The sequence below is a fragment of the Hyaena hyaena genome, unplaced genomic scaffold (genome assembly GCF_003009895.1).
Source record: "Hyaena hyaena isolate Hyena2069 unplaced genomic scaffold, ASM300989v1 scaffold_0, whole genome shotgun sequence".
Lineage (NCBI taxonomy): Eukaryota > Metazoa > Chordata > Mammalia > Carnivora > Hyaenidae > Hyaena > Hyaena hyaena.
The window spans coordinates 2,991,568-3,009,036 of NW_024080632.1; the positions used below are offsets into that span (position 1 = coordinate 2,991,568).

Here is a 17,469-nt window from a genome sequence, read left to right on the forward strand (position 1 = left end):
CTAGGAGGCCAGAGAGGGGAGCGGCTGCTGCAGGGTCACACAGCACGGGTGTCAGTCCCAGGGCTCTTTCTCCCACTTGTGAGGCTGGGCGGGGCAGCGGGGAGCCTTGAGACTCATCCCACCTGCTCCCCAGGAGAAACCTCTGGTCCTGGGGAGGGGTGGATTCTCGGGAGCCCACTGCTTTCCTTCCCCGACGGAGCCCCATCTGCACGTGTGTCCTCCAGCTGAGCCCGACTCTCCCTGCTATGCCTGCCCTCAGCCTGGGCCCGGGTCAGCCCTAGGCACCTGCCTTTGTTCCCAGACACACACCCAGGGCTGGCTCAGTGTGGCCTATGCAGGGGATGTGGGGGGGTGTTGCCTCATTCAGTGCCCAGCTTCGGGCAGCCCCGGGAGACCACTCAGGGCCCTGTTGCTAGTGCCGCTCAAACCCAGCTACCCCGGGCTGCGGGTCGGGCCCAGCCAGGCGGAGTCCGGGAGGCTGGGAGGGCTGGGCCAGGTCAGGAGCCACATATTGGGTGAGAAGGGTGGCCAGGGGGGGCATGAGCCTGGCCGCCTTGCCTCCCTGCCTACTGTGTCTGTGTCAGTCCGTCTGTCCATCCCTGCCACGGCCCTCCCTTCTCCCCAGCCCCGCTCTGTACCCTGCCCTGTCGGCCCCAAGCAGGCAGGCCCTGGCATGCTTGGGCCCATCCTTACTGCCAGCCGTGCTCAGATGCCACCGTTTGTCTGCAGCAGGAGGGGTCAGCCTTGCCCGCCCAGCCCAGGGCACACTGGGCCCTGCCTCCCACTGCTCAGGGTGCTGGGGGTGGGGGTGGGGGGCCGAGCTGGAGGAAGGGGGCCCGTCTTACCCACTGGCCTCTCTGGTCCCTGTCTACCCACAGCGGATGCACTCCAGACCCACAACACAGTATTTCAAGAGCATGCGGCCCCCTCCTCACCCGGCACGGCGCCCACCCACCGAGGCTTCCGCCGAGCCAGTGAGATCAGCATTGCCAGCCAGGTGTCGGGCATGGCCGAGAGCTACACGGCATCCAGCATTGCCCAGAGTGAGTGCGGCCGCACCCAGGGCCTGCGCTCCCTGGGCCCCCCCCACTGTCACAGCAGGGGTCCGCACCCTTCCCGCTCCAGGACATCAGCAGCGTCTGGCACTACTGGCATCCGTGGATAGTGACCAGGGGTGCTGCTAAACACCTAAAACAGCCCCAGATGTCCACAGCAGATTCTGGAGGGAGGGATGATGGCAGGGCCAGCCCGCAGGGCCACATCCAGGTGGCACGAGATGGGCAGTGCCATCCAGGCAGCTGGGAGGTGATGGGCCCCAGAATAGGGGTCCTAACCCCAGTAGGGCCGGTGCTCCCAGAGGAGGAAGCTGTGGGCTGTTTCTGGACAAGCAGGCAGAACCAGGCAAGCCAGAGGGGGAGGCGAGATCTCCCTGCGGCCACCCCTCCACGGCCTCCTCTGCTTCTCCTGCCTGTCTCAGAAGCTTCACAGCTAGAAGCGGAGCCCTGGTCACCCCCTCTCCGTTCGCCGGGGCCAGCTGCCGGCTCCATCCTCCCTGTGTGACTGCCTGCCTGTGTGGCTGCTCAGGGCCGCCCGAGTTGAGGCTGGAGTGGGCGGCCTTCTGTGAGGGAGCCTGGCCCTCTTCCCAGCATCCTTCCTGGTGGCCCAGCCTGTTGATCCCTTCCTCGTTGTTCTCGCTTCTCAGAGGCCCCGGTGTCGCTCAGCCACACCCCCAGCGTCAGGCGCCTGTCTCTGCTCGCCCTGCCTGCCCCGCCCCCCTCTACCCCAGGCCCCCACCCACAGGCCCAGCAGGGGAGCCCCAGCCTGGAGCGGGCCCCCCACCTCCCCAACTTGGACATCAGAGAAGGTACCAGGAGTCACACGGCCTCCGCCCACACCCGCTCTCCTGCTCTAACTGGGGTCACTCACCATTTCCGGGCACGTCTCACCGCCAGGCCCTGCCCGCTGTGGCCTAACCAGGGAGCTGGAGGCTTGGGCGGGGAGCACTCAGATCCGGGGAGGACTTGAAGGGCTTGGCTGGGGGGTGATGACCAGGGGACTGCCGGCCTGTCCCGTACAGCAGAGCTCAGGAGAACCCTGACCTGCAGTGGGCACCACTTACCGAGAGGCCGTGTGCAGCCAGCAGAAAGGCACCTCCTAACCCTTTACTGGAGCTGGAGTGGTTTCCCAGCCCCAAGTGGGGTCAGGATTCACACCCAGGCCTTGACACTCAGCCTGCTGCTCCTGAGCAAGCTCCCAGGTGCCAGGGGCACGGCAGGCCTTGCCTTGGGGTTCACCTCTGCAATTCCTGTCCCCCACCTGAGCCTGCAGGGCAGATGGGGGGCAGGAGAGCCCGGAGAGGACAGCGACAGGGCCCCAGGGAAGGGTCAGCACAGGCCCAGGGATAGTCCTGCCTCCAGACCAGGACTGTCCCCAATCCCCTAACTCCACATGCCCCCCCCCACCTCACCCCCCGGTGCCTTCTGGCTGCTTGCACACCGTCCCCTACTCCCCTCTGTCACCCAGCCAGAGGGGAGGAGGCTCGCCTCGGCTGCACCCCCTTTCCCCGGTCAGAGGAGGGTCTAGTCTTCAGGCTGAGCCAAGCCTGCGGGGCCTGGGAGCCTCCTGAGGTCCAGCCTGGTCAAGGCCCCCCCTCCTGGCAGTTGCAGCAAAGTGGTGGGGCCAGAAGCGGATCGACTACGCCCTGTACTGCCCTGACGCGCTGACGGCCTTCCCCACCGTGGCCCTGCCCCACCTCTTCCACGCCAGCTACTGGGAGTCAACGGATGTAGTCTCCTTCCTGCTGAGACAGGTATCCTGGGGCCCGCTGCTCAGAGCACTGGGGCCTTGCCAGGAGGACCAGGTGACACCACTGCTGACATGGCCCCGTTTCGTAGATGGGGAGGGGGTGGGGGCTCCCATCAGACTGCAGAGCAAGCGGGATGGAGGAGCCTTTGCAGACATGGGGATGGGGGTGAACATTTCTGCACAGTCGTGGGACGTGTGAGTCTGGGGAGGACCAGGGGGTGGGCCGTGGTGGGTTGAACAGTGTCCCCCAGCCCGCGACCCTTCACGGGCTCCTGTTTCTGGCTCTGAGTCTGCCCCATGGCCCACTTCTTCCCTCCTAGGTCATGAGGCATGACAGTTCCAGCATCTTGGAGCTGGACGGCAAGGAGGTGTCTGTGTTCACGCCCTCCAAGCCGAGAGAGAAGTGGCAGCGCAAGAGGACCCACGTGAAACTGCGGGTGAGGAGGGCCCACGTGGCCCTGCGGCTGTTGTCCTAGTAAACCCTCGCACGAAGACAGCGTGTCACAGATGAGGAAACCAAGTCACAGAGCAGCATGCTGTCTTACTTCATGCTCAGTCTGTGAGGTTGGAGCTATCACCCCATTTATAGACAGGGCCGTGCCAGGGCCGTGTGGGGCAGGTGGCTGAACTGGACTTGAACCTGGCCCATCAGGATTTAAGCCTGTGCTCACCCACCAGCCCCAGGAAATCCCACCCATCCCTCCGCCCCTACCCTGACCCAGCCTCACTCTTCCTGTCCCCAGAATGTGACCGCCAACCACCGGATCAATGACGCAGTTGCCAACGAGGATGGCCCGCAGGTTCTGACGGGCCGGTTCATGTATGGGCCCCTGGACATGGTCACCCTGACTGGGGAGAAGGTAAGGACAAGGAGAGGTTGTGGGAACCCCTACCCTTGCCTCCCTCTGGCTGGGGAGGCCAAGGGCCCGGCCCCTTCGTGACCAGCCTGCCCGGCCCCCAGGTGGATGTGCACATCATGATGCAGCCGCCTTCGGGTGAGTGGCTGTATCTGGACACGCTGGTGACCAACAGCAGCGGGCGGGTCTCCTACACCATCCCCGAGACCCATCGCCTGGGTGTAGGCGTCTACCCCATCAAGATGGTGGTCAGGTACGCACCTCTGGGGGGCAAGCAGGCCAGGCCGGCCACCTCTGGGGCAGGAAGAAGAGGGTCTGGTGGGTTCTGATGAGCTCCCCCTCCCAGGGGAGACCACACGTTCGCAGACAGCTACATCACCGTGCTGCCCAAGGGCACGGAGTTCGTGGTCTTCAGTATCGACGGCTCCTTTGCTGCCAGCGTGTCCATCATGGGCAGTGACCCGAAAGTGAGGGCCGGGGCTGTGGACGTGGTGCGGTGAGTGATCCCAAAGGGCACGGTGGGTGGGCTCAGGGGCAGGAAGCAGGCCAAGCTGGGGAGGGCTCTGGGCACCAGAGCAGGGGCTCGCGGAGTCCGCAGCACCATCGGCTGGCTGGGTGGCCAGTTCCTGGCCTGAGAAGTGGGGCTCCCAACAAGACCAGTTGTACCTGCCACAGAGCGCGTCCCCAGGGACCGTGTGACTTGTGACCGCCCTCGTGGCTCTTACTATTTCCGCTGAGCCCCAAAGATGCACTTTTCTGCGGCTGGACAAGGAGGCAGGGTGGCCCGGGAGGGAAAACGGGGCGGCCGTCGGACACCCAGTCCTCCCCCTTGGTGCCAGGCACTGGCAGGACCTGGGCTACCTCATCATCTACGTGACGGGCCGGCCTGACATGCAGAAGCAGCGGGTGGTGGCGTGGCTGGCCCAGCACAACTTCCCCCACGGCGTGGTGTCCTTCTGTGACGGCCTGGTGCACGACCCGCTGAGGCACAAAGCCAACTTCCTGAAGCTGCTCATCTCCGAGGTGGGTCCCAGGCGGGAGGGATCGGGGCTGGAGGGCGGGGCGGGAGGGATAGGGGAGGGGCTGGAGGGCGGGGCTGGGAACGGGGCGGGAGGGATCGGGGCGGGGCTGGAGAGCGGGGCTGGGGGCGGGGCGGGAGGGATCCGGGCGGGGCTGGAGGGCGGGGCGGGGCTGGAGGGCGGGGCGGGGCTGGAGAGCCGGGCCGCGCCCACAGCCGTCTCTCCCACAGCTGCACCTGCGCGTGCACGCAGCCTACGGCTCCACCAAGGACGTAGCGGTCTACAGCTCTATCAGCCTGTCCCCCATGCAGATCTACATCGTCGGCCGGCCCACCAAGAAGCTGCAGCAGCAGTGCCAGGTGAGTGGGCAAGTCGTGGTGGGCGGCACGGGCAGGCGACCCCGACAGGCCGCCCCCGTGACAGCCAGTTTTCCCCACCGCCCTCCCCTGCAGTTCATCACGGACGGCTACGCGGCGCACCTGGCCCAGCTCAAGTACAACCACCGGGCGCGGCCAGCCCGCAACGCGGCCACCCGCATGGCGCTGCGAAAAGGCAGCTTTGGGCTGCCCGGCCAGGGTGACTTCCTGCGCTCCCGGAACCACCTGCTCCGCACCATCTCGGCCCAGCCCAGCGGGCCCGGCCTGCGGCAGGAGCGGACACAGAGCCAGGCGGACAGCGAGCAGCGAGGACAGCGCAGCATGAGCGTAGCGGCTGGCTGCTGGGGCCGCACCATGGCCGGCCGGCTTGAGCCAGGGGCAGCCGCGGGCCCCAAGTAGGACACCGTTAGTGAGGCCTCGTGGTCTCCGTGGTGCTAGGCCAGGGCGGCCAGCCCGGCCAGGGGGCCTGGCCTGGGCACACAGTGTCGGCTGGAGACAGGCTTGTCCCAGAGCCTGGCGGAGGACATAGGCTGCGCCGCACAGCCCTCCCAGCCCTGCCTCATGTCCTAGGGTCTGCGGGGTTCCAGCTTGCAGCACAGCCTGTCCCAGGATGACACAGGGACCAGGACTCCCCACGTGGACTGGCCTGAAAGGCACTCCTAGACACTTGCCCTGCATTGACCTCCCAGCATCCTGATGCCAGGCCCGGGCCCAGGCCCCACCTGCCACCTCCCATCCACTAGCTCACCCTGACCCCCAGGTCCCCTCCCACTGGGTAGCAGCTCCAGTCGGGGACAGCCTGCTTCTTGTTAACTCTAGTTACTCAACTGTTCAACCTCACTGGTTTTGCACTGATTTTTGAGAGTGGAGATCCGTCACCATCTCCTGTGGCTACAGACTCATTGACACGCATGAAAATCCGACGTTTTGCTGATCTGAGACCTGTTGCTACACAGAAGGCTCCAGGGCGGCAAATCCTTGTGCAAGCAGGAAGAGAAAGGCCATATCTTAATTTCCGCAGCTCCGCCTGGCCCTCCAGCGCTGTGGCAGCCCGAGCCCTGCCCACCTGCCCCACCTGGAACCCAGTCTGGCAGCGAGGCTGGCAAGGCCCAGAGCCGGCTCCCAAGAAGCCACGCCTCGGGCTCCTGGGCCTGGCCAGGCCCAGCCTCCTCTTCCACTCACCTGCCGCCAGCTGAGGCCGCGGGCCTCGGCTCTCCTGCGTTTCTACACCTTTCTACTTATCCAATCTGATTTCTATGAGGTTTTTTTAAATCAGCGATCCTTGGCTGCTTCCTTTTCTTAACTCTTTCAGTACCAAGCGCAGCCCCTCCACGTGAAAACACCCAGCACTGTGACGGAGTCCAGCCTGGTTCTGGGTCCCGGGGCCCTGCCCCCTGCCCACGCAGTGAGGTGTGGGGTCCCTGCCTCACCCAGCCCCCATTAATTCCACTGAATTTCTACTCTGGGGTGAATGGGCACACACTTAGGTTTTTTTAATGCCAATTCCGTTTTGATGCCGAATCTAAGAAGCCACAACTTGCTTCGTTAGCTTAAGGGCAGCAGCCACGACTTCATTCCCCACCTGTTAAGGACCACGACGTCCTGCACGCTGGGTCTGAGCATCCGTCCTCCCTCCCCAGAACCGACCACAATCTCAGCTGTGGCGCTCAGCCCCGGGCCGCCCTTCGACCGCTCCTCCTCCACCTCCTTCTACGAGGCGGGGGAGCCTGCCTGGCCAGGCTCCGACTCGGAGAAGCTGCTGCCAACCTGGACACGGCCTCGGGGCCTTGTAGGCTGGGATGGGTAGGCGTGCAGATCGATGTTCACCTTTTCCCGTGTGTAGATATGTACAGCCAAAGGGTTGTGTAAATGTTCTGCAAAAGTGGGTCTATACAGAGTGAAAGCTATTTATTTTGTGCAGAGAAAATTTTCTGGAGGGATAGGACCTTCAGGGTTTGTTCATATTTAAGATGTAGCTTTTTGTTTCCGTTTCAGGCGTTCTGTATAAAGCAACGATTATTTTATGGACCAAGTTTTAATGTAAGTGTTGCAATGAAAGTGCAATATCTGACCCCCCCTCTGCTCCCCGGCGGGAAATCGCTCGTCCCGACAATCACAGCCCCGGCGAGGGGCCCCTGTGGCCAGTGCCTCCTCTGTCGGTCCCACCTCACCCCACCCTGCCTACTGCCTCGGTGACCAGCCATCTGGAGAAGCACCTGGAAGAGTCTCGGGCCCGCCTGCAATACAGGCTGGGAGGCCTCCTGGCCCGGGGAGGCCGTGTGGGCAGTGGGCTCGGCCCCTCCCAGGGGGCAGCTCCCCCCAGCTCCACACTCCCCGCCTGCCTGCCCAGCTGCCAGCCATGCCAAGGACAACAGCAATAGTCCCCTGGGCCTCTCCCAGCGGCCTTTAGCCATAGATGGTGAGATGGGCAGCCCACCCTCCCCGTTGACATCTCTCTATATCCAGGTCTGCTTCCTGCCTCCCTTAAGATTCCCTTTGGCACATTCTCCTCTTAAGGAAGCACGTTTTTCAGAAACTAAGAGAGGGAGGGCAGAGTCCTTTAAAAATACCAAAAATGTTTACAGTGTTGGGTGCTGAGCTGCAGGGCTCAGGCCTGACCAGTCGTAACCAAAGGGTGAGGCAGGCCTTGCTGACTGCCACCCCCACCCCGGGCCTGTTAGAGTAGAAGCCTTAGTCCCACTCCCAGCCCCATACTGAGCCTCAGTCCACCACCCCAGACCCAACCGCCTGCCTTCTCTTTGATTTCTACAGACGGATTCATCAGAGACCCCACCCCCAATGTCCCCAGCTCTGTCTGAGCTGCCCGCCCACCACCCACCTCACCCACCTCGTTAGTTTTCTTGTCTTGGCCCCTCCTGTCTCTGTCTGGGCCGTGTGTGAGCCGTGTCCTGACTCGCCCCGTCTGCCCTTGCTATCCCTGCACCTTTGGGCCTGAGTGTGCTCTGTATACAGTGTCATTGTCTGTTACACCAATTAAAGAAGCAGGAAGGCTTCCTTCTGGGTCTCTTTACTACACCAGTAACCACAGAGCACAGGGGCGGGGTCTGGGGTGGGGGCATGGCCTGTCCCGGAGCTAAAGCTATGGTGGGGGGGGGGGGGCGGAGGCTGTCCTTCCCAGGGAACAGCACCCGCTACACTGGCTGTGACACCAGCACACGTAGGCAAGCCTTACCCTGCACCGGGCCTCCTTCCAGCCCCGCTTCCTGGGCATGAACTCGGTTCATCCTCACAGCAACCCAGTGAGCTGGATGCTGAACAAGCCTCTGCTTTACAGAGGTCACAGCTAGTAACGTGCAACCCGGCCGCGCGGCCCCAGCACCAGGCCTCTGTGCCGTTGTCATCCGCAGGAAGAAAGCGCAGGAGGCAGCCTCCCTCCAAGTCTGAGGGGATGGGGTTTAAGAGCCAAGTCTCTGGGTTGGGATTCAGCTGGGGGTGATGGTCAGGGCCCGGTCTAGGCAGGCTGACCTGAGGATGAGCAGGGCAAAGGGGGCTGGTGTGGCCTGTGCTCGCAAATGTCAGGGCACAGCCCACCCTTCCCCCAATAGTCTGTTGTCTGGAAGTTGGGTGGCAACCTTCCCTCCCTTCAGCACCAAAAGCCGACATAACAAAGTTTCCAACCAGGGCACATTTAATATTTGGGAAGTGGTGCTCTTGCAGGAGATGGAGGAGCTGATTAGGCCAGTGACCCTGTCCTCACCCCCTGCGTCTGAGAGGTGGCTGAGCCACAGGCCAGTCCACAGGAGGGAAGGCAGACAGCACCTACTGCGCTTCCTGCGGCCCACCCCGAAGCCGGCGTCCAGGCCGCACCACCAGCACCTAGCCTGCAGGGCCCTCAGGGCAGCAGCCCTGCTCGCATCTGGAAGGCCAGGCCATCCCCTCGGGTAGCTTGCTGGAGAAGAAAGCACATAGGAGAGGACACATCAAAACCAGAGCAGGGTGTGGACGCCGGGCAAAGGGGTGACACCAACCTTGTTGATCTCTCTGTGTCGTTCCTTAGTTACGATTTCCTCTAAGACCTCGCCATCTCCCTTAATGAGCCTGGGGGAGGAGGGGAGAGGAGGCTGAGCCTCGATGCCAGAGCAGCAGAACCAGACCAGGTGGCAAAGACTTGGCAAAGCGATGCCAGGGCTCAGGCCCCTGCCACCCTGAGCAGGCGGGACCTAGGTGCTCCCCCCTCTCCCTCCCTCCTACCCTTGGGACAGTGATAAAAGCAGCTGGGTTAGGGTCTGCGGTGAGACCGACCAGTTGGCTCTTTGAAGACATTCCTCAAGGCCCTTCCAGCCCCTGCCAGTGCTAGCTCCGGGCAATAGGGAAGAACGGCCTAAAAACTCCCAGAAACAAGTTGACTAGTCTTCTCCCGTCTTTGGCTTTTCAGCGCGGCAGCCGTCGCCCCTCCTCCTGAGCGTGCGGGTGGCCGGGGGGGGGGGGGGGGGGGGGGGGGGGGGGGGGGGGCTGAGCTCTGCCAAGCGCTCCCCACCTGGTGCGTCCCGTCTCCGGGTCCACCACCTTGCGGATGACGCTCTGCCGAGCGTCCCACTCCTCCTTGGTCATGGGCTTCATGGCCTGGATGCGGGACTTCTGTTCATCCGTCAGGACTGCAAGCGGAGTCAGCGGGGAGTCGGCAGCTGGTCTGGGGGGGACCCGTCCCCTCCTGCACGCGGGTGGCGCCACCGTACCTGGGCCGTCTTCCTCCTCAGCTGACCGGTGCCACTGGTCCAGCGAGGGTCCCGGCAGAGCCTCGCCCTGCTGCCCCTTCGCCTTCTCCTTGCCTTTCTTCTTCAGCCTCTTCTTCCTCTTCTTCTTCTTCTTCCTCTTCTTGTCCTTGTGCTTCCCCCGCTTCTTCCGGCCGCCACTGGAGGAAGAGGAGGAGGACGAGGAGGAAGAAGAGCTAGAAGAACTGGAAGAAGAGGAGGAGGAGCTGGATCGTGGTCTCCTCCGGGCCTTGTGCTTGCTTCTCTCTGTGATGCAGGGAGAAGGCGAGGCTGGAAGGCCAGGAGGGGGAGAGGTAAACTTTCGTCCCCCGGCTCTGGCCTGTGGCAGGTTTAGGGGGAGTCCTCAGGGGTGAGACCCTCCAGACCCGGCTTTCCAGCCAGAGCAGGGCTCGGCACTCTCTGGAGGGGCGCTTTCCGAGCCTCAGCCAGTCACTGTCCGACCAGGAGCAGGGCGGCCAGCCCCCGTATCTCAAATCCTGCCGCACAAAAAGCCGCACTAAGTGCCCCCTTCGATCCTTACACACGGGCTGGCCCAGCCCCTGGAATCTCAGGGTCTTTCAACCCAGACGTGGAGGTCCCGCATTCTGCAGTCCTCTCACGACCGCCCACAGCCGTCCCGGGACGCCCGCCCGCGGCTTCCTCCCTGAGGTTCCCACACCCGTCTCCCCATACCCTCCGGTCCTCACCCTCCGCCCCAGAGATGGTGCTGGCCTTGTGGTCTTGGGATCTAGAAGCCGAGCAGCTCCTCGGGACGTCCTTACTGCTCTTCTTCCTTCTCTTTTCGGACCCTCGCCCCCGGGACCGGCTTCGACTCCTCGAGCGCTTGCGAGAGCTGACGTGAGCCATAGCGCCGCGGGCTGGAGACGGGGAGACCCGTTCAGACTGAGGCTCACGGAGCCGATGCCCACGCGGGACTCCAGGGGCGGCTCTTCTCGGGGCCTGGCTCGCGGGGGCCCAGTACCCATCACCCCCCGGGGCAGGGACTTGAGGGGGTCCGCGGCCACCGCACGACCCTCGCCCACCCCGACCACCGGGGACCTCAGCTCCTGCGCCGACTCCCGGATCCTCTGCCCCTTTAAGGGCCCGCCCCCGCCCGGCCGCTCCACGCCTGCGCACCGGCGCTCTGGCGCCCCAAGGAGCGGCCGCGGTCCCCGGCTGCCAGGTGCGTTCCGATTCCCTCCCCGCGCGCTCCTACCCTCCACCCCCCGCGGCCTCCACGGCCTCGCCGCCTTGGGGAAGGTCCCCGCAGCTGCTCCGTTCCCTCCTCAACCACCCATCGGGCGGGACCACCCGACCCGCGCCACGCCTTCGCGTGAGGAAGCGGCGGCGAGGTGACTTCCGGCCTAGGCAGTGCTCTGAGAGGCCGTCCGGCTGGAAAGCGAGGCGCTGCCCCCTTTAGTCCCGAGGCTCCAGGTTCCCGATTCCAGGGCTGCGGGAGAAACGAGTCTGGCTCGCCCACCTCCGGAAGAGGGAAGCAGGGGATCCAGGCTTCGGCCGCAGCCCTGTCCGCTTCTCAGACTGCCCTCTCCCCGAAGACCCAGGGAAGAAGGCGACCCGATCGTGCGCCTCTTTCCTCCCTGAGGTGGCTGCCGTCCTGGCGGCCACCCTAGCAGGTCAGGGGACACCTTAGTCACTCCAGCGTCCCACCTGGTAATAGAGGTGGCGAACAGATGTCCACAGGGGCCGGAGAGATCATGACAGTGGGCCAGGGAGGGACCCCGGTGAGGGAATGTGCCACAGGCCTGTCCACCGTGGGCAGCGGAGACTCTGCTGCAGCGGATTTCTCCAGCGTGGACCGGGGCCTGGTGTTGCCCATCTTCCCACCTTCCCGGGGAAGCCTGAACTCAAGATTTCAACATGGGAACCCCTGGGTTTCCAGGTGTACAGCCCAAACCCGGCACAGCTGCCCTCCTCGTCCAATTTGGGGGCGGCCACGTTGCAAGTTTTTCAGTAATGACGAGAGCAAACACAGAGGGCTGTTACAAAGCACTTTATATACATTAAATCATTTCACTCTCAAAACAGCTTTAGGAGAGAAGTAGTTCCCAGATAAGGAAAACTAAAGCACAAAGGGGTCAAGTGGCTTACTTGCAGCCACGCAGCTGGAAGTGGCAGGATCAGAATTTGAACCCAGGCAGTCTGGCTCCAGAGTGCCTGCTCTTAACCCCCCGCGGTAAGCGCTGGACACCAATTCCCTGGGCCCCTGGGAACCACCACCTCCCTCCCCACCCACCCCACCAGCCCAGCCTTGACACACCTGTAAGCCAATAACCGATGCAAGGGGCAAACTGCTACCTGCATGCTCTAGAGCGTTGTGCTCCGTGGGATCGGGCTAAGGCTAGGTGCCTTCTGAAACCACATCGTGGCCCAGCTCCTTCCTGCCCGGTCCTTCTGAAGGTGGTCCCTCCACAAACCACCTGCACCCGAATCCTCAGCTCAGGCTCTGGTTCTGACGCGCCCAGCCTAAGCCAGCCGGTCTGCTGAAAGAATGACTCCAAGGCTTGTGTGTCCTTTTGAACTGAGAAGCGCATGAGGGCTGCAGGGAGTTTATTCCTGCCCCGTCCAACCCAAAGGGGCAGAGCCCTCGCCGGCCATGCCACCCCCACACCGGGGCCCAACCAGGCTCAGGTCAGTGCACACACATCCACCGTGGCAGGCTCCTCTCGAGTGAAGCCATCGCCGAAGCCATCGTCATCCACCAGCTCAGGTTTCCGGCAGCACATGGGGCACAGGCGGTTGCGCACAGCAGAAGCCCGGAGCCAGACGACAAGGTTCCAGCGCTCGCCAGTGCCTAGGGGCCGGGCCCCGTGCAGCTGGCCCCCCCGGTGCAGGATGCCCTGGCCCACCACGTGCTCCACGTCCAGGGGCCTGGCCAGGGCTGAAGGTGCCTGCAGACAGCGGGGCTCAGGCGTGGGCACTCCTGGCTGCCCCCAGCCCTGCCCCCCGGGTCACACACACTAACCTGGAAGAAGTCCCCGAAGTACAGGGCACCCCCCGTGAAGGCCTTGCCCAGGGCCACATTGAGGGTGAGTTCGGCGTTATCATAGTGGCAGCCTAGCTCGCGGTCCTGGCCCGGCGCGTACTTGACCACGAAGGCACGGTGGCTGTCGAGCCAGCCCCCGCCGCAGTCTGGGTACAGCAGGGCCATCAGTGGCTGCAGGAAGCGCTCCCGCAGCGGCGTCACCAGTGGCTCGTCCAGGCCTAGCTCATGCAGCAGCACCTGGGAGGGGATCCCGGGAGTCGGTGGGGAAACTGGTGGGGGCCTCCCCTTGGGCCCGGGGGGGGGGGGGGGGGGTTCTTACTAAGGGCAGCAACAAGCGCCTTGCGATATGGATGGACTTAACTTCATAATAATCCGACCGTGACCTCATTTTACAGACTGGGAGACCAAGACCAATGGGGTCCAGCCGCTCTTCTCCAGCCCCCAAGTCCCTGCCGCCTCGGGCCCCCCGGACGGAGCCGCACCCACCCCGTAGTTGTTCATGGTGTTAGGCCTTCCCTTGGGCATGTCCGAGCGCTCGAAGTGCTCCAGCTCCTCCAGCAAGGCCCGGCAGAAGGGCTCTGTGAAGACCGGCAGCCGGTAGATACGCTTGTCGCCTGCAGAGGGAGGGGCGGTGTGCTGGCCGGCAGCCTCCGCGGGGGGCTCAGCCTCCTGGTGAGCTGTGTGAGCCTGGGCGTGTCTTTTCACATCCCCCAGCCTCAGTTTCCTCATCTGTACGATGGGGCTAACCCAGGTACTCGCTTCTCAGGGCTGTCGTGACTGTGTGATGACGTGTGCGGGCAGCAGGGGGCGTATTCCCGGGCCCCCTTATTTGTCCCCGGAGCCTCTCCTGCTGACGCAGGTGCCCACAGCCCAGCCTTCAGACACAGATGTGCTTCTGGTGAGGCCCATAGGTGGGATGGGATTAGCCCAACAGCACCCAGCAGGCCAGTGGTGGAGACAAGCGGGCCAGCATCAGGCTTTCTCTGCACCGCACCCCATGAGCCACCACCATCTGTCCCCAACTGACGTGCCTCTTGGAGCTCCTGTTCCCCACACAGGAGGGCTGAGGGGGGCTGCTCTCTCCTGCTGGGCCCTGGTGGGGAGAGGCTAGGCTCCAAGCGGAAACGCAAACATTTCTTGGCAGATGCACCAACACCCTGGGGTGCACGGCTGGTGTGCCCCCCGCACTTTTGGCCAGTCACAGCTGACAGCCATCACCCAGACGGCCGTTCTGTGACGGCCGTTCCGCGACCTCGGACGTCAGGGATTGGACGGGAATGAGGAGGGATGCCCCCAGGCTGGAAGGGGATGTTTCATTCACACACCACCCTGTGCCTTGCAACAGAGCACAGGCTTCACAAGGGAGCAACACCTCACACCTGTCTCCCCACAGCACCCCCCGCCCCCCCCCGTCCAGGCCTAGGCATAACCGTAACCGAAAGACTGAGGAAACCTAAACGCTCTGCGCCCAGCCCTGTAGGCACATTACCTCACTTAATCACACTTTATGAGATGGGTATTACTATTGCTCCCATTTCACAGATGATGAAACTGAGGCCGTGGGATTAACAAACTTGGAGGGGCCGGACTTCCTGCCAGGGTCAGTGAGAGGGAGGGCCCAGCAGGAGATTCAAAGGCTGGAAAGGTGCAGCATTTCTTAGTTTGGCTTGGCTTTGTGCTTCCGCTCAAGGCCACGGCTGCTACCTGGCAGCTGCCACCTGCCCCTCTCGCACAGCTCCAGGTCGTGGCGGACTCAAGACACTCCACTCTTGACCACTTCTCCAGGTCTAGGGATAAGGAACTATCTGCTCCCCGCCCCCTAGCCCTCTGGGGGGGGGGGGGCGGTGGGGATGGTCCTTCACTGTTCCCTGCTGATCACTGAACTCCGTGCACACCTGTGTCAGCTGTCCCTTCCTTAAGCCACCCCCGTTCGAGTGTGCAGGCTGGCTCCCACCTGACACGGGCGGCTGGGCAAGTGAGCAAATACAGGCGCCCTGCTGCTGGCAGCTCAGGCCCCCAGCCCTTAGAGCTCCTGCTGGCTTGGATTTTGGAGGCAGACCTGGTGGGTGGAGGGACCCCACCCCCTAGTCCTAGTCCCACTGGGTGATGGGGCCAGACCTCACCAGACACGGTCTCCAGCCGCTGGAGAAGGCCCTTGAGGTCCGCACCCGGGGACGCGCTGTACTCCGCTGCGGCCAGAAACTCAGAGGCCAGAGCCTCATCCTGGGGGCAAAACACAGCAGCTGTGGGGTAGACGGCCTCCAGCGCCGCAGCCTCCAGCGCCGCAGCCTCCCCGCCTCCAGCAGCCCGCCCCCGCCCCGTACCTGCAGCGGGTGGTAGAGGTCAGGCCGCGCGGGGTGGTAGGAGCTTGAAATGAGGGCCTTCCTGGCAGCCGACTCCTGCCCCAGCCGCCGCCGCCGCTCCACCTCCTGCTCAAGCTGGGGGGGGCCCAGGGCCGGGTTATCCAGAGGGAGCCTCCCATTACACCCCCCCAAGGTCATTGTACAGATGAGGAAACTGAGGCTCGGGAAGGCTAGAGCAGGGCCCAGGCTGAGAGCCCAGTCTCCCCACACACCTGACTCTATCAGGGTAAATGGAGGTGCTAAGCTGTTCACTGACGGCAACTCCTTCTGGAAGAGGGCCCATCCCATCTGGGTTGCACCGTTCAGAGCCGGGCGGGGAGGAGAGCCCTCCACGCATCTCAGCCAGCGGGGCCACCGAGGGCGGGGAATGGGGTCCCAGAGGCTGCAGGGGGCTCACCTAGGAAGCTTCCCATTACTACCCCCCAGCCCCAGATGAGGGAGGGAGTGGAAGATGAGTAGCAGCAGCCCTGGCACCAGCCAAAGGGGGTGGGTGGACAGACGAAGCTCCATGTACTGTGACACCTCGGGCCAGTAATTCCCTCTTTAAGCACAAGTTTCTCTCTCAGGAGGTCATGGGGTAGACGACCTGGCATTTACCACTGTCTCCTTTCCTGGCGTCAGGACCCAGGTGCTGCAGTGAGTGGGCACAGGAAGACCCCCCCCCCCAAACTACTGACACAGATCTAAGGAGGAAGGGCTAGGCGGGGGTGTGCAGGGGGCCGGGAGGGTGGGCAGCCTTACCTCTCCTAACAGCTGCTGGAAGTCCTTGGGGCTGACACATCCTCGGCCGCGCAGGATCTGAGAGCAGAAAGTCCGGGGAGCTCAACTGTGTGGCCTTGTAAGTCACTTAACGTCTCTGAGCCTCAGTTTCCCCTGGTTAAGATGCAGATGAGAGCCCGGACCTCAAAGGATCATTGCGGGGATGAAATTCGATACGCACTTAAAACAGACAACACCTAGAGCGCCCCAGCCTGGCCCTGCCCTCGGCCCTTTACTCCTTCCTGCCTTCCTTCTTTTCATTCATTCATTCCCTACGACAACCTCACTAAACACGCACTATTAGCCCCCTTTAAGGTGAGAAGAGCGAGGCACCCAGAGATTAGGTCATTCTTGCGGTCAGATCTGAACACCCGGGCAAAGCACACGACCTGGGGGACAAAGGTGCCTCGACTACCCCTCCCCGACCGTTTCTGCGCAGAGCCACCGGGGGCCACTCACCGGGCCGTAGTCGCGGCGCAGCTGCTCCTCGCCGCGGAAGCGCACGTGGAGCCGGTAGCGCGCCACGTACAAGTTCTCCGAGCAGAAGCAGGCGCAGCGGCAGAAGCGCCGCGGGGCCCCCGCCGTCGCCATGGTGAAGAGGCGGGCGCCGCCGCGCCGGGTTCCGTAAGGGCACTTCCGGCACGCCCCCGGAGCGGGCGCCGGTGTAGAACGGGAGGCAAGGGTCCGTTCTAAGTTCCCTAGAGCAGAAGAGAACGAAGACTCCGCCCCGGAGAACGGACCGGCGATGGAGAAAGGCGCTCTGGGGTCGGAAGGGGGCGAGCAGCCTCGGCTGACAGAGCGTGTGGTCTCCCCGTTCCGCCCTCAGCTTCCCCACCCACGAGGCGGAAATTAATCGCCCCACTTTACAGATAGGCAAACTGAGCCGCACCTTCACATGGGCGGGGACAAGTCGGGACTTGCAACCCCAAGCCGCTTTGCTTCGACGCTGCCTTCCTTTTCTGTTCGGAGCTCCTGAAGAGGCAGCCAACGCCAGGAGGACAGTCAGAGGACTTCTGGCGTCTGGTCTCGTTCTCTCCAACGACCAACTCTCCAGTTCTGTGCGTCTGAACTTGAGCGTAGCATTCGGCCCGGGTCCCTGCCCGGCGCTCCTCGCGCCTCCGCCACAGTCTCGAGATTCGCGGCTGGCGGCCCCGGGAAGTGTCTCCTCGAAAACGCTCCGTCCAGCGTGACTTCCGGCGGCTGCTGCGAAGGGGACAGGTGTGGGCGGGGAACGGGGCGTGGTCTGTTGGAGGCCACGCCCCGCACGACCGCCGGCCGTTTGCACGGCGCACCGCCGCGGACGGAGGAGAGCAGCGCGCGCTCCTCCCCAGGCGCCGCCCGTCCGCGCTCCCGCGTGCCGTGTCTGAGGGACCCCGTCTCGGTCCGCCCTGCCCCCCCCCCCCGAGCCCGGAGCTGCGAAGCCCCGGGAAGAAGCTTGGACGGCAGCCCTGCTGCTAAGATGGGAGAACTAGGGCTCCGAGTAGGGGAGGAAGGCGTGTCCCCTGCAGCAGCCGCCTGCCCCCTGTCCTAGAGTTCCCTCCGTGGCTCAGTGTGGCGTGGGGGGGGGGGGGGC

At 63.8% G+C, this 17,469-nt stretch overlaps 3 protein-coding genes across 12 annotated transcripts in view; 1 reads left to right on the forward strand and 2 right to left on the reverse strand.

The window, feature by feature from the left end:
* The window catches only part of PITPNM2 (phosphatidylinositol transfer protein membrane associated 2), a 141,149-nt gene extending 133,076 nt beyond the window's left edge, over positions 1 to 8,073 (forward strand). For 2 of the 7 annotated variants that reach the window (XM_039256977.1, XM_039257162.1), the window contains 10 exons: positions 879 to 1,043; positions 1,703 to 1,864; positions 2,661 to 2,809; positions 3,126 to 3,242; positions 3,549 to 3,665; positions 3,767 to 3,915; positions 4,009 to 4,158; positions 4,502 to 4,685; positions 4,912 to 5,040; positions 5,134 to 8,073. In XM_039256977.1, the coding sequence (XP_039112908.1) occupies positions 879 to 1,043; positions 1,703 to 1,864; positions 2,661 to 2,809; positions 3,126 to 3,242; positions 3,549 to 3,665; positions 3,767 to 3,915; positions 4,009 to 4,158; positions 4,502 to 4,685; positions 4,912 to 5,040; positions 5,134 to 5,457 (1,646 nt within the window). In that variant the 3' untranslated portion in view covers positions 5,458 to 8,073. The remainder of the gene's footprint in view (positions 1 to 878; positions 1,044 to 1,702; positions 1,865 to 2,660; positions 2,810 to 3,125; positions 3,243 to 3,548; positions 3,666 to 3,766; positions 3,916 to 4,008; positions 4,159 to 4,501; positions 4,686 to 4,911; positions 5,041 to 5,133) is intronic. The other 5 variants (XM_039257227.1, XM_039257300.1, XR_005532652.1 and 2 more) reach the window with 4 other exon arrangements.
* Positions 8,074 to 8,689: 616 nt separating this feature from the next.
* Positions 8,690 to 11,140, reverse strand: ARL6IP4 (ADP ribosylation factor like GTPase 6 interacting protein 4). 4 transcript variants are annotated; one of them, XM_039257383.1, is made up of 6 exons: positions 10,987 to 11,140; positions 10,478 to 10,648; positions 9,756 to 10,061; positions 9,557 to 9,674; positions 9,048 to 9,117; positions 8,690 to 8,968 (listed from the first exon to the last, which is right to left on the reverse strand). In XM_039257383.1, exons 2-6 carry the CDS (start codon positions 10,635 to 10,637, stop codon positions 8,912 to 8,914), a joined length of 711 nt encoding a protein of 236 aa, XP_039113314.1. In that variant the 5' UTR covers positions 10,638 to 10,648; positions 10,987 to 11,140; the 3' UTR covers positions 8,690 to 8,911. The 4 variants fall into 4 exon arrangements, with proteins under 4 accessions (XP_039113314.1, XP_039113511.1, XP_039113442.1 ...); XM_039257580.1 differs by having other exon boundaries at positions 9,756 to 10,037; positions 10,987 to 11,139; XM_039257511.1 differs by lacking the exon at positions 10,987 to 11,140 and adding an exon at positions 10,908 to 10,962.
* Positions 11,141 to 11,751: 611 nt separating this feature from the next.
* Positions 11,752 to 16,858, reverse strand: OGFOD2 (2-oxoglutarate and iron dependent oxygenase domain containing 2). The gene is made up of 8 exons (XM_039256772.1): positions 16,786 to 16,858; positions 16,356 to 16,594; positions 15,879 to 15,935; positions 15,099 to 15,212; positions 14,898 to 14,997; positions 13,261 to 13,388; positions 12,754 to 13,011; positions 11,752 to 12,679 (listed from the first exon to the last, which is right to left on the reverse strand). Exons 2-8 carry the CDS (start codon positions 16,485 to 16,487, stop codon positions 12,416 to 12,418), a joined length of 1,053 nt encoding a protein of 350 aa, XP_039112703.1. The 5' UTR covers positions 16,488 to 16,594; positions 16,786 to 16,858; the 3' UTR covers positions 11,752 to 12,415.
* Positions 16,859 to 17,469: the final 611 nt, after the last annotated feature.